Source organism: Mesocricetus auratus, unplaced genomic scaffold, assembly GCF_017639785.1.
Source record: "Mesocricetus auratus isolate SY011 unplaced genomic scaffold, BCM_Maur_2.0 Super-Scaffold_2245, whole genome shotgun sequence".
NCBI classification, from domain to species: domain Eukaryota; kingdom Metazoa; phylum Chordata; class Mammalia; order Rodentia; family Cricetidae; genus Mesocricetus; species Mesocricetus auratus.
This window is the reverse complement of record NW_024429180.1, coordinates 2,036,190-2,051,720: the sequence shown is the minus strand read 5'-3', so window position 1 is coordinate 2,051,720 and position 15,531 is coordinate 2,036,190. Positions and strand designations below refer to the sequence as shown.

General features: G+C 44.0%; 1 protein-coding gene across 4 annotated transcripts in view; it reads left to right on the top strand.

Moving 5' to 3' along the window:
- The window catches only part of Clybl (citramalyl-CoA lyase), a 226,801-nt gene that overhangs the window by 189,774 nt on the left and 21,496 nt on the right, over positions 1 to 15,531 (top strand). For 3 of the 4 annotated variants that reach the window (XM_040742043.1, XM_040742076.1, XM_040742006.1), the window contains exons 3-6: positions 5,545 to 5,733; positions 10,174 to 10,275; positions 11,958 to 12,051; positions 13,386 to 13,553. In XM_040742043.1, coding sequence (XP_040597977.1) covers positions 5,545 to 5,733; positions 10,174 to 10,275; positions 11,958 to 12,051; positions 13,386 to 13,553 — 553 coding nt within the window. The remainder of the gene's footprint in view (positions 1 to 5,544; positions 5,734 to 10,173; positions 10,276 to 11,957; positions 12,052 to 13,385; positions 13,554 to 15,531) is intronic. The other variant, XM_040742119.1, reaches the window with a different exon arrangement.

The following is a 15,531-nucleotide window of genomic DNA, read 5'->3' as shown; positions in this document are numbered from 1 at the left end:
TATGTGTCTTTCATGATTAACACATCAAAAACCTCTCCTGTATCAAAATCAATGGTTTCAGAGTAAATAGGGATGACATGTAGAAGTTTGTAGGATGGATCAGGGTATAAAATTTTAAGCCGGTTAAGATCACAGAATGTCGACGGGTAGTGGAGGTGGATGCCTTTAATCCCAGCCCTTGGGAGGCAGAAACAGGTGGATCTTTGAGTTGGGGGCCATCCTGGTCTACAGAATGAGTTCTAGGACAGCCAGTACTACACAGAGAAACCCTGTCTTGAAAAACAAAACAAAACAAAAGACACAGGATGTCATCAATGCAAGGTTTTCTCCTCTCCCTTCCTTCCTCCCCCACCCTTTCAGGAAACAAACCAAGATTTATTTACCACCACCCCAACAAAAGCCAATGAACTAGAAATTCATATGATCAAAGTATGTCCCATGCATATTTGAAAAGTCAGAACAAAACTCATTATTTTGTACAGTTAATGCCTTGTTGAATGCCAACACTCTTCTCTTGCTTAGTGAAATACACTGCCAGTTTGCAGAAATCAGGGAGCATGTTTTTCAGTTCAGTTACTACATCCCACCTGGTGACCCCTGTATTGATAAATTCTGTACGTTTATAAAGAAATGCAATACAGTCTCCTTATGGTGACTTATTTTGTGTCACAAGTATTTCTGCTTTTTTGTTTATTTGTTTGTTCTTTGAGACAGGGTTTCTCTGTGGCTTTGAAGGCTGTCCTGGAACTAGCTCTTGTAGACCAGGCTGGTATCGAACCCACAGAGATCGGCTTGCCTCTGCCTCCCGAGTGCTGGGATTAAAGGCGTGTGCCACCACTGCCTGGCTGTCTGTATTTCTGCTTTTTACTCTTAATGTCTAGAAAGCAGATGAAAAACGAGGTCTTTAAATGGAACAGTTCACACAAAGGTCCTTTTTTTTGTTATTTTGTTTGTTTTGTTTTAAGTTAAACTTGGCCATGACAATTTTAATATAAAGATGTTGATATCAAGGCCTTCTGTTCTTGGAAGAGTTCACTTCTGTGATGTCACTTTACAAGTAAGATGAAATGAAAATAGGTTAAGATGGTCCAAACTAGAAAAAGGCAGAATTTACTAGTGCTTTGGAACGTAAGGCATGACATTCATTCATCTTTATGGAATGGAAAAAATATTAATTTTGTATATGTTTTTAATTACAAAGGCTGCACATCTTCCCCGGAGTCTAGAAGGTCCTTCCTATTTCTTAATTACCAGATCTCAGCAATCTGGTGGAAGGCGAGCTTCTCGCCTGTCCCGGTAAAGGGTGCACTTTAACGTTCACAGTTTGGGGGTGGGTGTGGGGGGAGAGGGAAGGTGTTAATTCAGATGTTAGGGGGCTGTGACGATGCTGTTACTGTGAAGTCACTTATCTGAGTGTGTTTATACTCCGTGGTTCTATAAATAAACCCGAGAGGGCTCCTGGATGTCTCGACGCTTCCTGAATCCCGTGCCCCGTCTGTCTCATCCTATCCGACAGTAGAATTGATGCCCCTCTAATCCCTGGAAGTTTGGGGCTAATGAACTGACTGCTGAGCGGCCGCCACGGAGCTTGGTCCCAAACTGTACTGTACTTCACACTCGATTTATTCTCCAGATGGCGAGACTGTGCCGCCCCGCCGCGAGGGACCACCCCTTCCACTGGAGTGTAAAAGTGGACGGATGTTGTTTTCTTTTCAGATCTCATCGTTCTTAGCTAGAAACTTGCGAGGACGATTAGTTACTAGCTTTAATGGGTGCCAACTGAACCAACTGCGCGCAGATTTTTTTTTTCTCCCTTCATTTCGGAGGCCGCAGGTCTTGGGGCTGGTTGATTTATCTTCTTTCTTACGTCACCGGAGCGCGTCTCCTCCCCAGGTGACAGGAATCCAGGCTCTGAAATCATAGCACGCCTTGGTTCCTGGCCCAGACACGGTCACATAGTACTGTAGCTTATGCAGAAGGACAGTTTTATTAGCCTCTGGTCCGCTGCACCAGATAGCCCGTGGCACGGAATATCGACCAGTTGCAAGAGCTCTGGGAAGGCCGCTTTTCAGAACAGAAGAGTCTGGTCCACCCCAACTTATCTCTGAAAGTCACCCTCTTAAACACGCCACGGAGAGTGTGTGTCAGGTGCCCGTAGGCCTCTTGCCAACCTACCTAAAGAAGGAGATGGAAGGAGGAGGAGGGCCAGAGGAAAAGAAGAAGTAGGGGGGGAAGGCGGTGATGAAGATGAGAGAGATGGTAGGGAGGAGTCAAACGAGCAGAACGCAGAGTGTCTTCCTCAGGACTGGGTGGACAGGGCTAACGGAATACACAGCACTAATTGTTCTTTGGAGCTGCCTCTCCCTCGCAACCCAACAGATGGCTTGGGTGTGTTTACTAGCACAGTGACATATTTCACCATTAAAATAACCAAAAAATAAAAAATCCACACACTTGTTGGTTGGTGTAAATGCAGTAAGGTTGTTGGATTATTTTGGGATATGTACCAGAGGGATCCGCTCTTCATTGATGTAAATTGTAGCAATCAACAGCCTGTTAATAAGGGTGTTGTGTGGCAATATACCTCAGATGCCATCCTCTCTCTTTGGAAAGGTACACTGTGGTGCCGGGAAAGAGCACTGTGTTTATTCCGAGCCAAAAAAGAAAAAAGGAAAGAAGAAAACACTGAGCACTCGCTGCTCATTATTGTAACACGCAAAGGACTAATCAGATTATGCCTAGAAAACTGGAATTAGGTTCTTCATTTGCAGCCAATTTCACAAGGATTGAGTCTTACTAAGTCAGCCGGAATGTGCGGAAACCATGGCAATCTGACTTCAGATGAAAATCACAAACAGGCTTAGAACAGGAGCTCTGAACAAACAGTTCCCTTCAAACCCAAAGGAAGTCACCCAACAGCTTAAGGGTCCAGTTCTGTTTGACACCGGAGAAGCAATTTAGGGAGTGGCCAGGGATTCTTCATCATCAAGCACACGTGTCTGGTAGACAAGTTGTTTTCAGTCCTTTCTTTTGAAAGACGGGGTCTTGCAATGTAGACCAGGCTGGGCCTAAAACTGGACATCCTCCTCACTCAGCCACCTGAGCACACCACCAATACTGAGCTTGACTGCACAGTCATCTTCCCCTACACAGTCTAGGAAAATGGCCTTTTGTTTTTCCCATCCCGTGTTTCATTGGACCCTCTGCAAGGCTAACCTGTGGTCGAGTGAGAATCTAGAAGTTGGGAATGTTTGCAAACCCAAATACGGGTCTGAAAACAGAGGAACCCCTACTGCTACTATAGACAGTGGTTCGAACCCTGCCGCCGGTCTGAGGCCTATACTTGGTCGTCGGTATGTTCCCATTAGTCTCCGTAGCAACAGTGCGCAGCGGGGGTACCTAAGTGGGGGTCTGCGCTGTGAAATAACCAATTTGGGTAGGGATGGGAGCAGGAGAGGCAGCTCGGAGGCTAAGAGCTCATACTTCTCTTGCAGAGGGCTTGAGTTTGACACCCCATACCCTCATCAAGTATAGCTCACAGCCACCTGTGACTCCAACTTGAGGGGAGTCTGAGACCACTGAGCTCTTTGGGCACACGGGCTTGTGTACACACACTTCCTGCAACACACATATACGTAATTAAAGACAAACTGAAAAAGCTAGGTCATGGCATGGTGTGGACTCAAGTCACTGCTGGCTGCATCATATCATGTGCTGTCTCTTTCTTCTGCCTAACTTTGGCCTAATTATTCACAGTTAACACTCTTGAATGAAGTTTGCACAGAGACACCCTAAGCTCATCCTGGATGCTGTTTTCCACGCGTCCTAACAACTCTAAGCAACTCTTCCATCCATGCTGTTTAACCCAGGGCCCGACTGGAAGCTTTCCTGATGTCCATTCGTCGTAGATTGACCTGCTTCTATCTGGTTTAAGTCAACCATTTTGGGTTGTCTCTTTGACTGGATTTAGACTTCATGTTGACTTAAATAATTCGATTACTTCTTGTTTTAGATAGGCTCTCACCACGAAACTCTGCTAGCATAGAACTAACTCACTATGTAGACTAAGCTGGCCTCCACCCCGGTGATCTGCTTGCCTCTGTCTCCTGAGTGCTAGGGCTAAAGGTGTGTGCTACTGCTCGAAGCAAAAAAAAATTCGTTGTTATCTCTGCTTTGGGAAGCTGTTTTCTTAGATATGCGTTGCCTTATTCAAATGGCCTTACATTGTTAGTTTTTCCCAAATATTTATATAATGTTATTTTATGTGTTTGAATGTTTGCTTGCGCGCGTGTGTGTGTGTGTGTGTGTGTGTGTGTGTGTGTGTGTGTGTGTGTGTGTGTGTGTAGTGCCCATGGAAAACAGCAGAAAGTATCACTCCCCTGGACCTGTAGTTACAGACAGTGTGAGCCACCTTGTGGGTGCTGAGAACTAAATCTAGGTCCTCTGCAAGAGCAGTGAGTATTCTTCACCACTGACCCGTACTTCCAGCTCCAAGACTTTTTTTTTAATGTATTCATCAGTAGTTAGATGCTTTAAAGTTTTATTGATGTAATAAAAATTCTTCCCAAATGAAACTACCTTTGATAAGTGTTCCTTCTGGCAGTGAGAATTTGTTGAGGGCTGTTGGCAAGATGGAGGACTTTCTTCCTGAAACGAGAATTGGCCGTAAATAATGCCTCTGAGAGCTTCCTTTCTCTCAACACCAACCCCCACCTCTTAGCATACACTCTTCACTCACCCATCCCCACAGTCTTCACCTCTGGCTTAAAGCTAATGCATAACGTATTTGGTCTCTGTACAGTTTTTTTTCTTGGGATAATTCAAATGTGACTTTTAGCTTTTCATAACTGCAGCAAAGACTGTCAAATCAAAGAAAACAGTCTATTTTTCAAGCACTCCGTGAAGGGATTTCTTGGATTCTACTGTTTCCATCTGAATTAGTGGGAGCTTCTCATGAAGTACTGGATGTCAGATTCCTGTAAACCCCTTCTTAATTGAATGTCAAGATGTGACTTGATCATTAAAAAATAAAAAAACTATGATTTCTTTTTCAAAAGCATGATACCTGGGAAGCAGAAGAGCTAATGCTTACCTTTTGCCTAATGTTGACTATGTTGGCAGGTAACCTTGCCACAATTACAATGGTATCCAGTTTCTAAGACTTATTAAAGAAAGAAATGTGAGGAAAGACTTGGAACCATGCTTAGTGCACAGTTAATGCCCAATCAATGAATTATTTTCCCTCCTCAATTGGAAGGCACACTAATGAACCAATTACTCTGCCATTCAGAGGTACACCAACCAGTATGCATGATGGTACATCCCCATTGTGTTGCGGCCGTGTTGAACGATGTGTAGAAATCATTGGCTCCCCTGTGAGCTTGGATGATTCATTTCCAATATCGTTTTCTTGTGGGCAGGAAAATGTATTGCTCTAATCACAGTGATCATGAGTACCCATCAGAGTTCTGTGACTGACAGTTCATTGGGTTCCCCTTAATGCTAAGAATAAATTTAGGAGATACATTTTCTCAATATTTACAGAATGAAGCTCGACTGAGAATAGTAAGAACTCTTGAAGAAGTTGACCTGGGCCCAACAGAAAAGTGTGTGAGAATCAACTCCGTGTCCAGTGGTCTGGCTGAAGCTGACCTAGAGACAATTCTGCAGTCCCAAGTTCTTCCCTCTAGTGTGATGTTACCGAAGGTGGAAGGTCCTGAAGAAATCCGGTGGGTAAGTCACCAGGAGAGGGTCTGGATGGCATTGGTTTAGAAATGCACACACACACAGCTCTATCCAATAGTTCACGGATAGAGCGGTTGCTTGCCTTGTGTCAAGTCCTGGATTCAGTCAGCCCCCATGAGAAGAGACAGAAGAGGAGAAAATGGGGCTAGACGTAGCTCAGCTTGGTAGAGTGCCTGCCTCTAACTCGCACAAGGTCCTGGTTTGACACGCCAGCATCATGTAAGGTTGAGTGCAGTGACAAATGCGTATACGCCCAGCACTCGGGAGATAGAGACAGGAAGATCAGAAGTTCAAGGTCACCCTCGAGTATATAACAAGTCTGAGGCCAGCCTGGGCTGCATGACACCCTGAATCTACCAAGGGAGGAGAAAAGGGATCGTGAAAGCGAATGTACAATCAACCGTTTCCTTCCCCCCAAGAATCCAGCGTTCCTCAGCATGTTTCCCAGAAGACCTCTCCTTCGAGAGAACACACCTTTTGCTTTCTGATTGGATTGGCGGTCAGAGCAGCTGCCTCAGTAACCCTCACAAATCAGTCCCCGGACACTAACTTGCCTGAGCATCCCACTGAAGCCAGGGTTTGCCCTTGGAAGAGCCACGACACAGATGGTTCTGGCTTGAGGCTCTCCTGGAGCCATCACAGGCCGTGAGGAACTCTAGCTACATATGAAGTAAAGAGCCCAAAGCAGACAAGGAAAAGGTCACTCCTTAGGGCAACTGGAGGGGGAAACAGGAAGCTTTTAACTCGTGGTTTTAATTAGCTCAGATATTATTTCCTGAACAGCTCTCTGGTGCGCCCTTTTTTAAATTACTGTCAGGTGTGTTTGCATTTCAAGACAGACTTTTCAGCCAATAAAAGCCTAAAATGTAAAGTGGTTGGCATGTCAAATTACTTAAGAAAACTTTGAAATGGGCCCAATTATGTATGATTGTTTTAATTGTGAGATTTGGGGGGAGTGGAGGGTATTGAGTAGGGAGTTACTATTATTCTTCAAGTCCCTTGAATAAAATGCCATCTTATTATGCCACTTGGAGCAGAGCCTTTGGAAGTCACTAGACTGAATGGATGGTGGGGTTATCCAAAGCTTCATCTCACTTTATCTTTAGGCTGTGGATCTAGCCATAGCAAACTGTCAGACCTGGTGAAACTGCTCACTTAAAAAATAATAATAATGGGCCGGGCTGGACCGATAGCCTCCAAAACAATACAGAGAAACCCTGTCTCATAAAAACCAATAATAATAATAATAATAAATTAATAATAATAATAATGTAAGCATTGGTGTTCTGCCTGCATGTGTGTATGAAGGTGTCAGGCTCCCCCTGAAGTTACAGACAGTTGTGAGCTACTATGTGGATGCTGGGAATTGAACCCGGGTCCTCTGGAGGTACAGTCAGTGCTCTTAACCACTGTGCCATCTCTCCAGAGCCCTACTGCTGATTCTTTTTTAATCCATCTGAATATTCTCTATCTTTCTCGGAATGCAAAACGAACACACGCCTGAGTCTTGAAAGCCGATAGTCTTTCCAAGTGGAGAAAGGAAAGACGGAAAACATGCTAATCTTTAGGTTGATCCCATATTGCGGCGATAATATCTGGGAATCTATTAGTTGAATATGAAAATGAGCCTCCTCTTCTCCACTTTGCTACTAGAAGGTTGGAAATTATTATATGTGTAGATGCCATGGTATTTGTGTTGACAGGTCTGTCACCGAGGGCTTGTGATTTACTTAGTAAACCAGAGATCTCACCAAGGTTAGCCTTAGTTTCTTAGAGAGACAGAGGTGTAGAATGTATTCCTGCCCCGGCGGCTCCTACCCCATACAGGTAAGTATTGAGCTGATGGAGGATTCTGGAGTCCCTCTTCCCCTTGGTCCCATCGTTAATGCCGCCTGTTAACGCCAGCATCACCATCCCCTCACGATGGATGGGATCTCCCCAACCTTGAGCTTACAGCTTCCTGTCACTGTTTCAGATCCTTGGGAAGTGAGGGAGGCTCGGAAACTGAAATAGGACTTGTAGTTTAGCAGAAGTCTTTGGGGCTGTTTATTTTCCTCTCCAGTTTGTATGTATGCGGAGGAGCGGGAGCGTAAAGCCCCAAGCCCGCCGCACCACTGAAAGACGGGGCTTGCTTGTTTTCTTTTGTGTGAGAATCGCCTGCTCGCCTTTTGTAGTTAGTGTGGGCCCTTGTCTGACTGGCACGGCTTATTGGGCTGTAACAAGCGTAACTCTGCCTCTTTTGTCGCGGGACAATTCTCCCACAAATCCCAACAGTGTGCATTCTTCCAACACGCTATTGGGTGTGCGCTGGAATTGAAAGAATTGCTGAGCCTTGCTACTTCATCTCCCCAATCTCTTTGTAATTCCCCCCCCCCCCTTCTTTTCCTCACGCCCCCCCCCCTCCCCAGTCCCCTCCACCTCGATGCCATGAACACTTTACCAGGCCGGAAACATTTAATCGTCTCCTTTTGAAAAAAAATTAATTGAAACTTCTCCACTAGTTACCTTTTGTGTCAGCACTTAATGCAATTTTTTAAGAAAGGAGGGGAGGGGGAGGGGGAGGGAGGGGCTAGCATATACTTAATTTTTAAATGCCCCTATTGGCTATAAAGCTAAAGGGCATTAGGGGTTTTGTTCATTAAGAACAGGGGATATCTTGTAAAAGATTTACCTAGTTGTAAACTTTAGGATTTTTTTCTTTCTTTTCTTTCTTTCTTTCTTTCTTTCTTTTTTTTTTGTAGTTATAATGACTATCACAGAGAACCCGTACAAGTAGCCTTGGGAGTGTTCTTTCTTTCTTTCTTCTTTTTCCTTTCTTTTTTTTTTTTTTTAATGAGAAAAGAAAATCCATAGCCGTGTGTTCAACACTCAAGCCACTACCGATATTTCACTACTCGTTTTTTCAAGTTTACTTGTGACATGAATTATGTTTCATTTTCCCAGCGTCTAGTACCATACAGTCTCCTCTTCACCCCGACTGTTATGGTGGGCCATTCCTTCCCTGAAAGTTACCGAGGAGGTGGTGGCGGTGACGCCCGTCCAAGAGGGAGGGGCCGCAAGCGAGGGGAGCCATTCTTCATTACTGAAAGCTGTGATTTATTTTAGCCTAATTGTAAAGTTACTGCAAATCACTCAAAAGCTTTTTTAAAGATCCCAGTGATTAGTTTTTTTTTAGGGGGGGCGCACAGGCAAGGAGGGGGCAGGTAAAGGGGAAATAACACCTTTAATCCTGCCTCTGGTAAATAGGCTGCCAGCTTTTAAAATGAGTTTCCTTTCTATTAGTGAGAATATTATGCTAAGCCTTAAGCATTAGTTTTTATGTTGCCATAGCAGCCTTATTCCTGCAGGGTGGTGACCTGTGATGATTACAGTACAAAGCTTATAGGGTCTTGAAACCCCCTTTGAAGATGAAAAGTCTTTGATGGTTTATATTTATGCAAATCTCTTAGATATGATTTACCCAACTGAGACTGAATGGAGAGATGATTAAAATTCCCTTTTCCTTTGATATCCATTAGTGGCTGAATATTCCTTAAATTTAAATGGATATATATGTTTTCAACTTTATTTATAAAAAAATATCTTTATTATACCTGTGTTTCTTTCCTTTTTTTTTATCTTCCCACATCTTATTAGATCTAGATAGACATAATAGATTTACAATTTAGATTGTGGGGCTCTCCCCCTTTTTTGAAACGGGGGTGTGTGGGGGATCTGCGAGAGCTTTTGTATGTTTCCAGATGATAGATTTTGGAATTTGGGCTACCCCACTGGCAGCACAGAGCTAGCTGTGAGCTGGTCTCATGGAAAAAATTGGCAAGCTTTGGTCTTCAAAGAATTAAACTTCCTTTTTAAGGTCTTCCTAGGTAAGCTTAAAAAAAAAAAAAAGAAAGAAAAATTATGAAGAAACCCCTCCGGAACAAAGGGTGAAGGCACTGTAACGAATACTGCAGGCTCAACATACGTAGGAGGCAGCCGAGCGGCCGCTCATGTGTTGGGTGTTGGGTTCGAGACAGAAACAGAGAGGCAGGTAGACAGCCCGCTTTGTTCGCAGAGCCTGCCATTTGCACTGAGCCTGGAGGAGGGGGTGAGAGGTCCTGAGTAAATATGTTTTCCAGGGGAGCGTTTAAACCTGGGAACCTCTCCTCCCCTCTAACTCATAGGCCTCAAATCATTTCCTTTGGAGGAGAAACACAAGTTGCGGTGTTTGGGATCTCACTCTGTGGTTTGGGGGGGGTAACTTTGCTGCCTTCGGTTTCCTTCATGTTTTCTCCCCCCCCCCTTTCCCCATCCCTTTGTGCAGATGAAGGAGACTGGGGTGTTATTACTTCCTCAGGTCAAAGGCTTCAGCCCTGCTCCAGTGTTTGCATCTCAGGGGTTGAACTTCACGTTCTTGTCGCTAATCACCTATGACACTTCTGATTTTAGTTTTCAGACAAATTTTCATTCCACTTAAAAGGCCGAAAACTTGAACAACCAATGAATTTAATCCCCTTTGTGGAAACTGCAATGGGTTTGCTCAATTTCAAGGTAAGAATGACATACGTGGTTACTTAAGTTAGCATTTTATCTTAATTACCTAAAGAGAACTTCTGTTTTTTTTTTCTATTTAAACGTCTATTTTAAAAAAAAAACATGAAAACAACATTTACAAACAAAATGAGATATTTAAAGCATGTCTTATCTGTCCTACTCCAAAAAAACATTATCTTGGGTTGTCAATATCTTGGACGACAAAGAAACTAGCTTAAAAAGAAGGCCTTTTCTGTCTCAAATATCCATTTATATGTTCCTGGAGTATGCATAAATGTAAAAATCACAGGATAAAAATATGCTTCGAACTATCACACGTATAGATTAAATGTACATGGAAATTTCACTTTGTCACCTTTATGAATTAAATTTGAATTGTTTTTCCTACAATTTGTCTTTCCATCCCCAAATGCCCTGGCCTCTCTGTGGTGCTATTATCTGTAATCCCTAGCAGATAAGATTATTGTTTATAGTTCACATATGTAAATAATTTATAATCTCTTGTTTCAGTTTGTCAACGTGTTTTCTAACACACGCTGAAGAAGATGAACTGAGCCAATCCTCAGCCATTGTATGGCTGCATTAAAAATTACATTCCTTGTCAGATTCCTAGCCAGCTCATTTGCCCCCCCTCCCCTCCCCAGATCTGTTGACCTTTATACCATTTCCCAGAATGTGTCTCCCAAAAACCTGACCTTTGAATGGCTGTCTAGCACCCCTGTACCCTCTTCTCAGACTTTTTTAGTCCTTGGTGTTTTTGCATTTTGTTTTATTTTCTTCCAGACCTAAGATGGAGACTGTGCAAGCCAGTGCTTAGGGAAGCTTTACAGAACTGGAGGACTGTGCAGGAGGGGCCCAGTGCACATTTTTTGTTTGGGGGGGAGGAGAGGGCTGCTTCAAGCCTGTCTCGTGACTAACTGCTTTATACAAATAACCACGGAGAGCTACAGCCCGCTCTAGCACCCCAGAACACAAACCTGAGTTGGAATCATATAACTGTTTCATCGCAGTGGTTTAGTTTTAAAGTACTCCTTTGCCATGTTATTCCGTCGAGTATTTAGGAGCTCTCACAATGCCTGAAGTTAATCCACAGTATCCCACCCACACAAATGTTAGCACACTTACAGTCCTGAGACTCTCCGTTACGTCTACGGCAAACACGACTCGTCTTTACTTCCGTCCGGACGTGTCAGAGTCGCTTTGTTCACACGCCCTGGGTGACTTGTGGCGGTTCATTTTCCTTCCGAAGTTGTAGGTTTTGGACTGCCTGACTTTGAAGCCTGAAACCATTTTACTTGATCCTCATGCAGATAAACCCAATTAGTGTGATTTCAAAAAAAAAAATTCTGTCCTCCTCCTGTGGCTTTGTTTGTTTATTTGACGTCTCTTACGGCAAAAACACATTGCTTATAATAGAAGCTAAGAAAGTTCACCCGAAGTTATCTAGAAAATTGGGTGGCCTCTAATTTGAGCATTCTAGCTGTATGATAAACAGTGGGCAGCTATATTAATGTAAATAGCAGGCAAAGCAAAATGAGTGTGGGGTACTTATCTGGAGAATGCTAAGTGCTTTGGGGAAGGGCTCAGTGTGTTTCAGCCAAAGTGTGTTAGCATCCGGTTCTTTTCTACCACGAATTCCCTGGCTCCCAGCCTCTGAGACTCTTTCTGCTCTTTTCCAGGCAGTGTGTGAAGAAACAGTGAGGATTGGGCCTCAAGTGGGTCTGTTCCTAGATGCAGTCGTTTTTGGAGGAGAAGATTTTCGAGCCAGCATAGGTGTCAAAAATCTCTTTCTCTCTTCCCACCCCCACCCTGTGTGTGTGTGTGTGTGTGTATGTGTGTGTGTGATTTTTTTCTTTGCCCCCTCACAAAGGGACATTTACATAACAATAAATATTTCCCAGCCCCAACCATGGTTTCATGAAAACTAACTGACCACCACTTCCTGGTAATTTAGGACCCCATTTCCTGCTTCTAGAGTCTCCTGCATTATTACTTCTGCTCATTTATAAAATAAATAATAAAAGCCCCCTTGCAGCCTCAGTCTTGCTTAAGAACATACAGGGGTCTACTTGGCATCTACTAACATGTTACATAAACAGCCTGACGCTGGCTTAAATATTTGTCCTTAATGTCGGTCCAGGGCCTGGGCCTCTAAACAGAATATTAAAGTGCTACTGCATTGACCTTGGTGGAGTGTTTTCACATTAAATGTAGTAGGCAAAATTTTTTTTAAAGGTAGATTGTAAGTTTGCCTTAGCATGTGCTTCAGAACATTTATTGTTAACGTATTTACTGGCCCTGCTGATATCCGCTGGTGGGCTTTCTCCCTTGGGCACTGCCTTCCATCTTACCTGGGTGTTTCTATGGATGGAGACTGTCTTCAGACCCACGTCTCGGGGGGCCTGGGGACACTTTTCCCACCGTCGTAGCCCAAGTTTAAGCAGATGACACACTCCCTTCCCTCAGGGCGAAAAAGAAAATTTCAATTATTCTTACACAAGTCCTCTCAGGAGACTTTGCTGTGTCCCACAGCTAAGTGTGTGTACTACAGAAGGCATTCGAGGTACTTTCTGCCTCTCCCAAAAAACGAAGAGTCTCTTATTTCTCAAGGGCTCCAACTGGACCCACCCCAGATGTACGGGCTCAGGATGTCTTTGAGGACAGTACATGCCATTCCTAAGAAGTGAACCACCCCCACCACACACACACACGCACACACACACACACACACACACACACACACAGCCTCCTGGACACTTGTTGTAGTGCTGTCTTTGGACTGACACTCTCCAAGAGATGACACAAAGAAGGAAAATCAGGCCACTGTGATCTCCTGAAATGGAGGAGAGGCCTTTGGCTGGTGACGGCCGACGCATGTTTGTGCAAGTGATGATACTGAAACCACGCCACCTCACTAGACACAGGTGCCATCCAATGTGGCTTCCCCATGTACGCAGTCTTCCTGTGTGTCTGAATAGCTGTTTTTCTGGGGAGCAGTCCCCCCAGGGAGGCACCCATGACTTTATAACCTGGCTCCAATAGTAGAGGTGTCTGAGTTCGGTTCCCAAGGTCAAAGTCTCACTTTCCTGTGCGTCTCACACTTCCAGGTGCAACAAGCAATAAGGACACCCAAGACATCCTCTACGCCCGACAGAAAATCGTCGTCATAGCGAAGGCCTTCGGCCTGCAAGCCATAGATCTTGTATACATTGACTTCCGGGATGGAGACGGACTTCTCAAACAGTCAAGGGAAGCTGCTGCTATGGGCTTTACTGGTACGATTCCTGGTACTGTCTTAAACAGTGTGTACATTAGCAGGCATCCCAGAAAAAAAATAAGATGTCTACTCACCCCATGACCTGTTAACACCATACGGCAGCACAAAGCAGAAGGCAAATGGCTATTACCTGGGTTGGTGGGTGGTTCCCCTTTTTTTTCTCTCTCTCTCTCTTCCTCTCTCTCTCTCTTTCTCTCTCTTTGTCTCTGCAAATTACAAAACATAGCACTTGTTTGAATTTTCCTTTATAATCATTACTTTTTCTCCCCCTTTCTTAGTAAGTATCTCTGCATAGTTTGAGCTGACCCCAGGCTCAAACGGTGAGGTTACTATGGGAGGGTTTCAGAGGGAATAACTATCAGACTTTAGATGGATGAAATATAAGAAAGTGTTACTAAAAACAGTTGATGTGTTCGTTTTTAATTGATGATATTGCCTGTGATTTGATTTTCACTCATAGCTATTTTTTTTTTAATTATTTGGCCACTTCATGCCCCTCTTCCCTCCTGCGTCTCCCGGTAAGTGTCTGTGTACCTGCCCACACCTACAGGGTACTGGCTGGCACTGGGTCCCTGAGTCCTTCACAGGCCTGTACGGGGTGCAGGCAGGCACCTGACAGTCATTAATGTGTTCACCCTCCTGTCCCCATGAGTCCAGGGAACAACTGAAAGTCATGTTTTTCCAACAACAGAGCTCTATCTTTTGAAAAATCCCTAATAGAATCTTATACATAAATAATTCTGTGCATTTGTATACTAATGTGGACATGAGTGTTCACACACACACACACACACAGAGAGAGAGAGAGAGAGAGAGAGAGAGAGAGAGAGAGAGAGAGAGAGAGAGTTAATTTATCCTTATGGTGAAAGTGCTAAGATTGATAGCTATAAATAAACCCAGAAAGAAGGAGGACAAAAAGTAGGAAGGAAGGAAGGAAGGAAGGAAGGAAGGAAGGAAGGAAGGAAGGAAGGAAGGAAGGGAGGTGGAAAGGAAGGAAGGAAGGTATCAAGGATATTATCGTTTTTAAAAATACTTTGATACTATACCTAGTCAGAATTTAACTGAAAGCCTCATAAAATGCCTTGAAATGAACAGGGTTTATTAGAAGAGGGTGACTTATCCTGAAACAAAATAGAAAGGCTTAAAATAGTAGCACAGTTACCTCAGAACGAAATAGCCCTGGTATCTGTTTTTGTGCACAGCAGAACACTAAAATAAACGTGAACGCCTAATTTTTTTTAAAGCTTGAAAACATATGGCCCATCATGCATAGAAATGTTGCTCAATGATTTTGAACTGTTAGTAGTTTCTCCTTATATTTAAAAGGGACTAAGAGAGAAAGGAACACCCCCCCCCCCATTATTCAGTGCATGGGACATGTTTGTCCTTGCTTCCTTCAGTAACCAGTTAGGATGTAGCCCAAATGAGAAAGTTGGGGGGAGAAAAGAAAAACTCCACGAAATCTATCTAATAGGCCCTGATGTTGTTGGCCGATAACATGTGCCACTGGCTGCCAGACGGCCAGTGGTTGCTCTGAAGTGGGAACCGATTCAACAGGAAAGAGCTCCCTGGCCACAGCCACCGTCCCTCCATGCTCTTGGGTGGATGTTTTTTTCCAGCTTCCTCTGGCGCTTAAGGGTTTTTCAAGATACAGAACGGAATCAAATTGGTCCCCAATTCAATCTCAAAAGACAAGCTATTTCAAATCCGGTTTAAATGTCTAGACTGTGCCCAGCTCAGCACGAAGAACTTATGGACCTGGCACTATTGTCTCTGCCCAACAGGGAGCATTAAATCACAGGAAGATGGAGGCCAGGGTGCAGGGAGCCACCGAGGGCACAGTGCCCATTGTACATCCAAGTGACAGAAACTGTAAGCTGGAGGCCACACGCCGCACATACTTAACTGATTTTTTGAGAGAAAGGGTCTTTGTTGTCGTCACAACTATATTTCTACACACTAATAAAAGGTAGTCA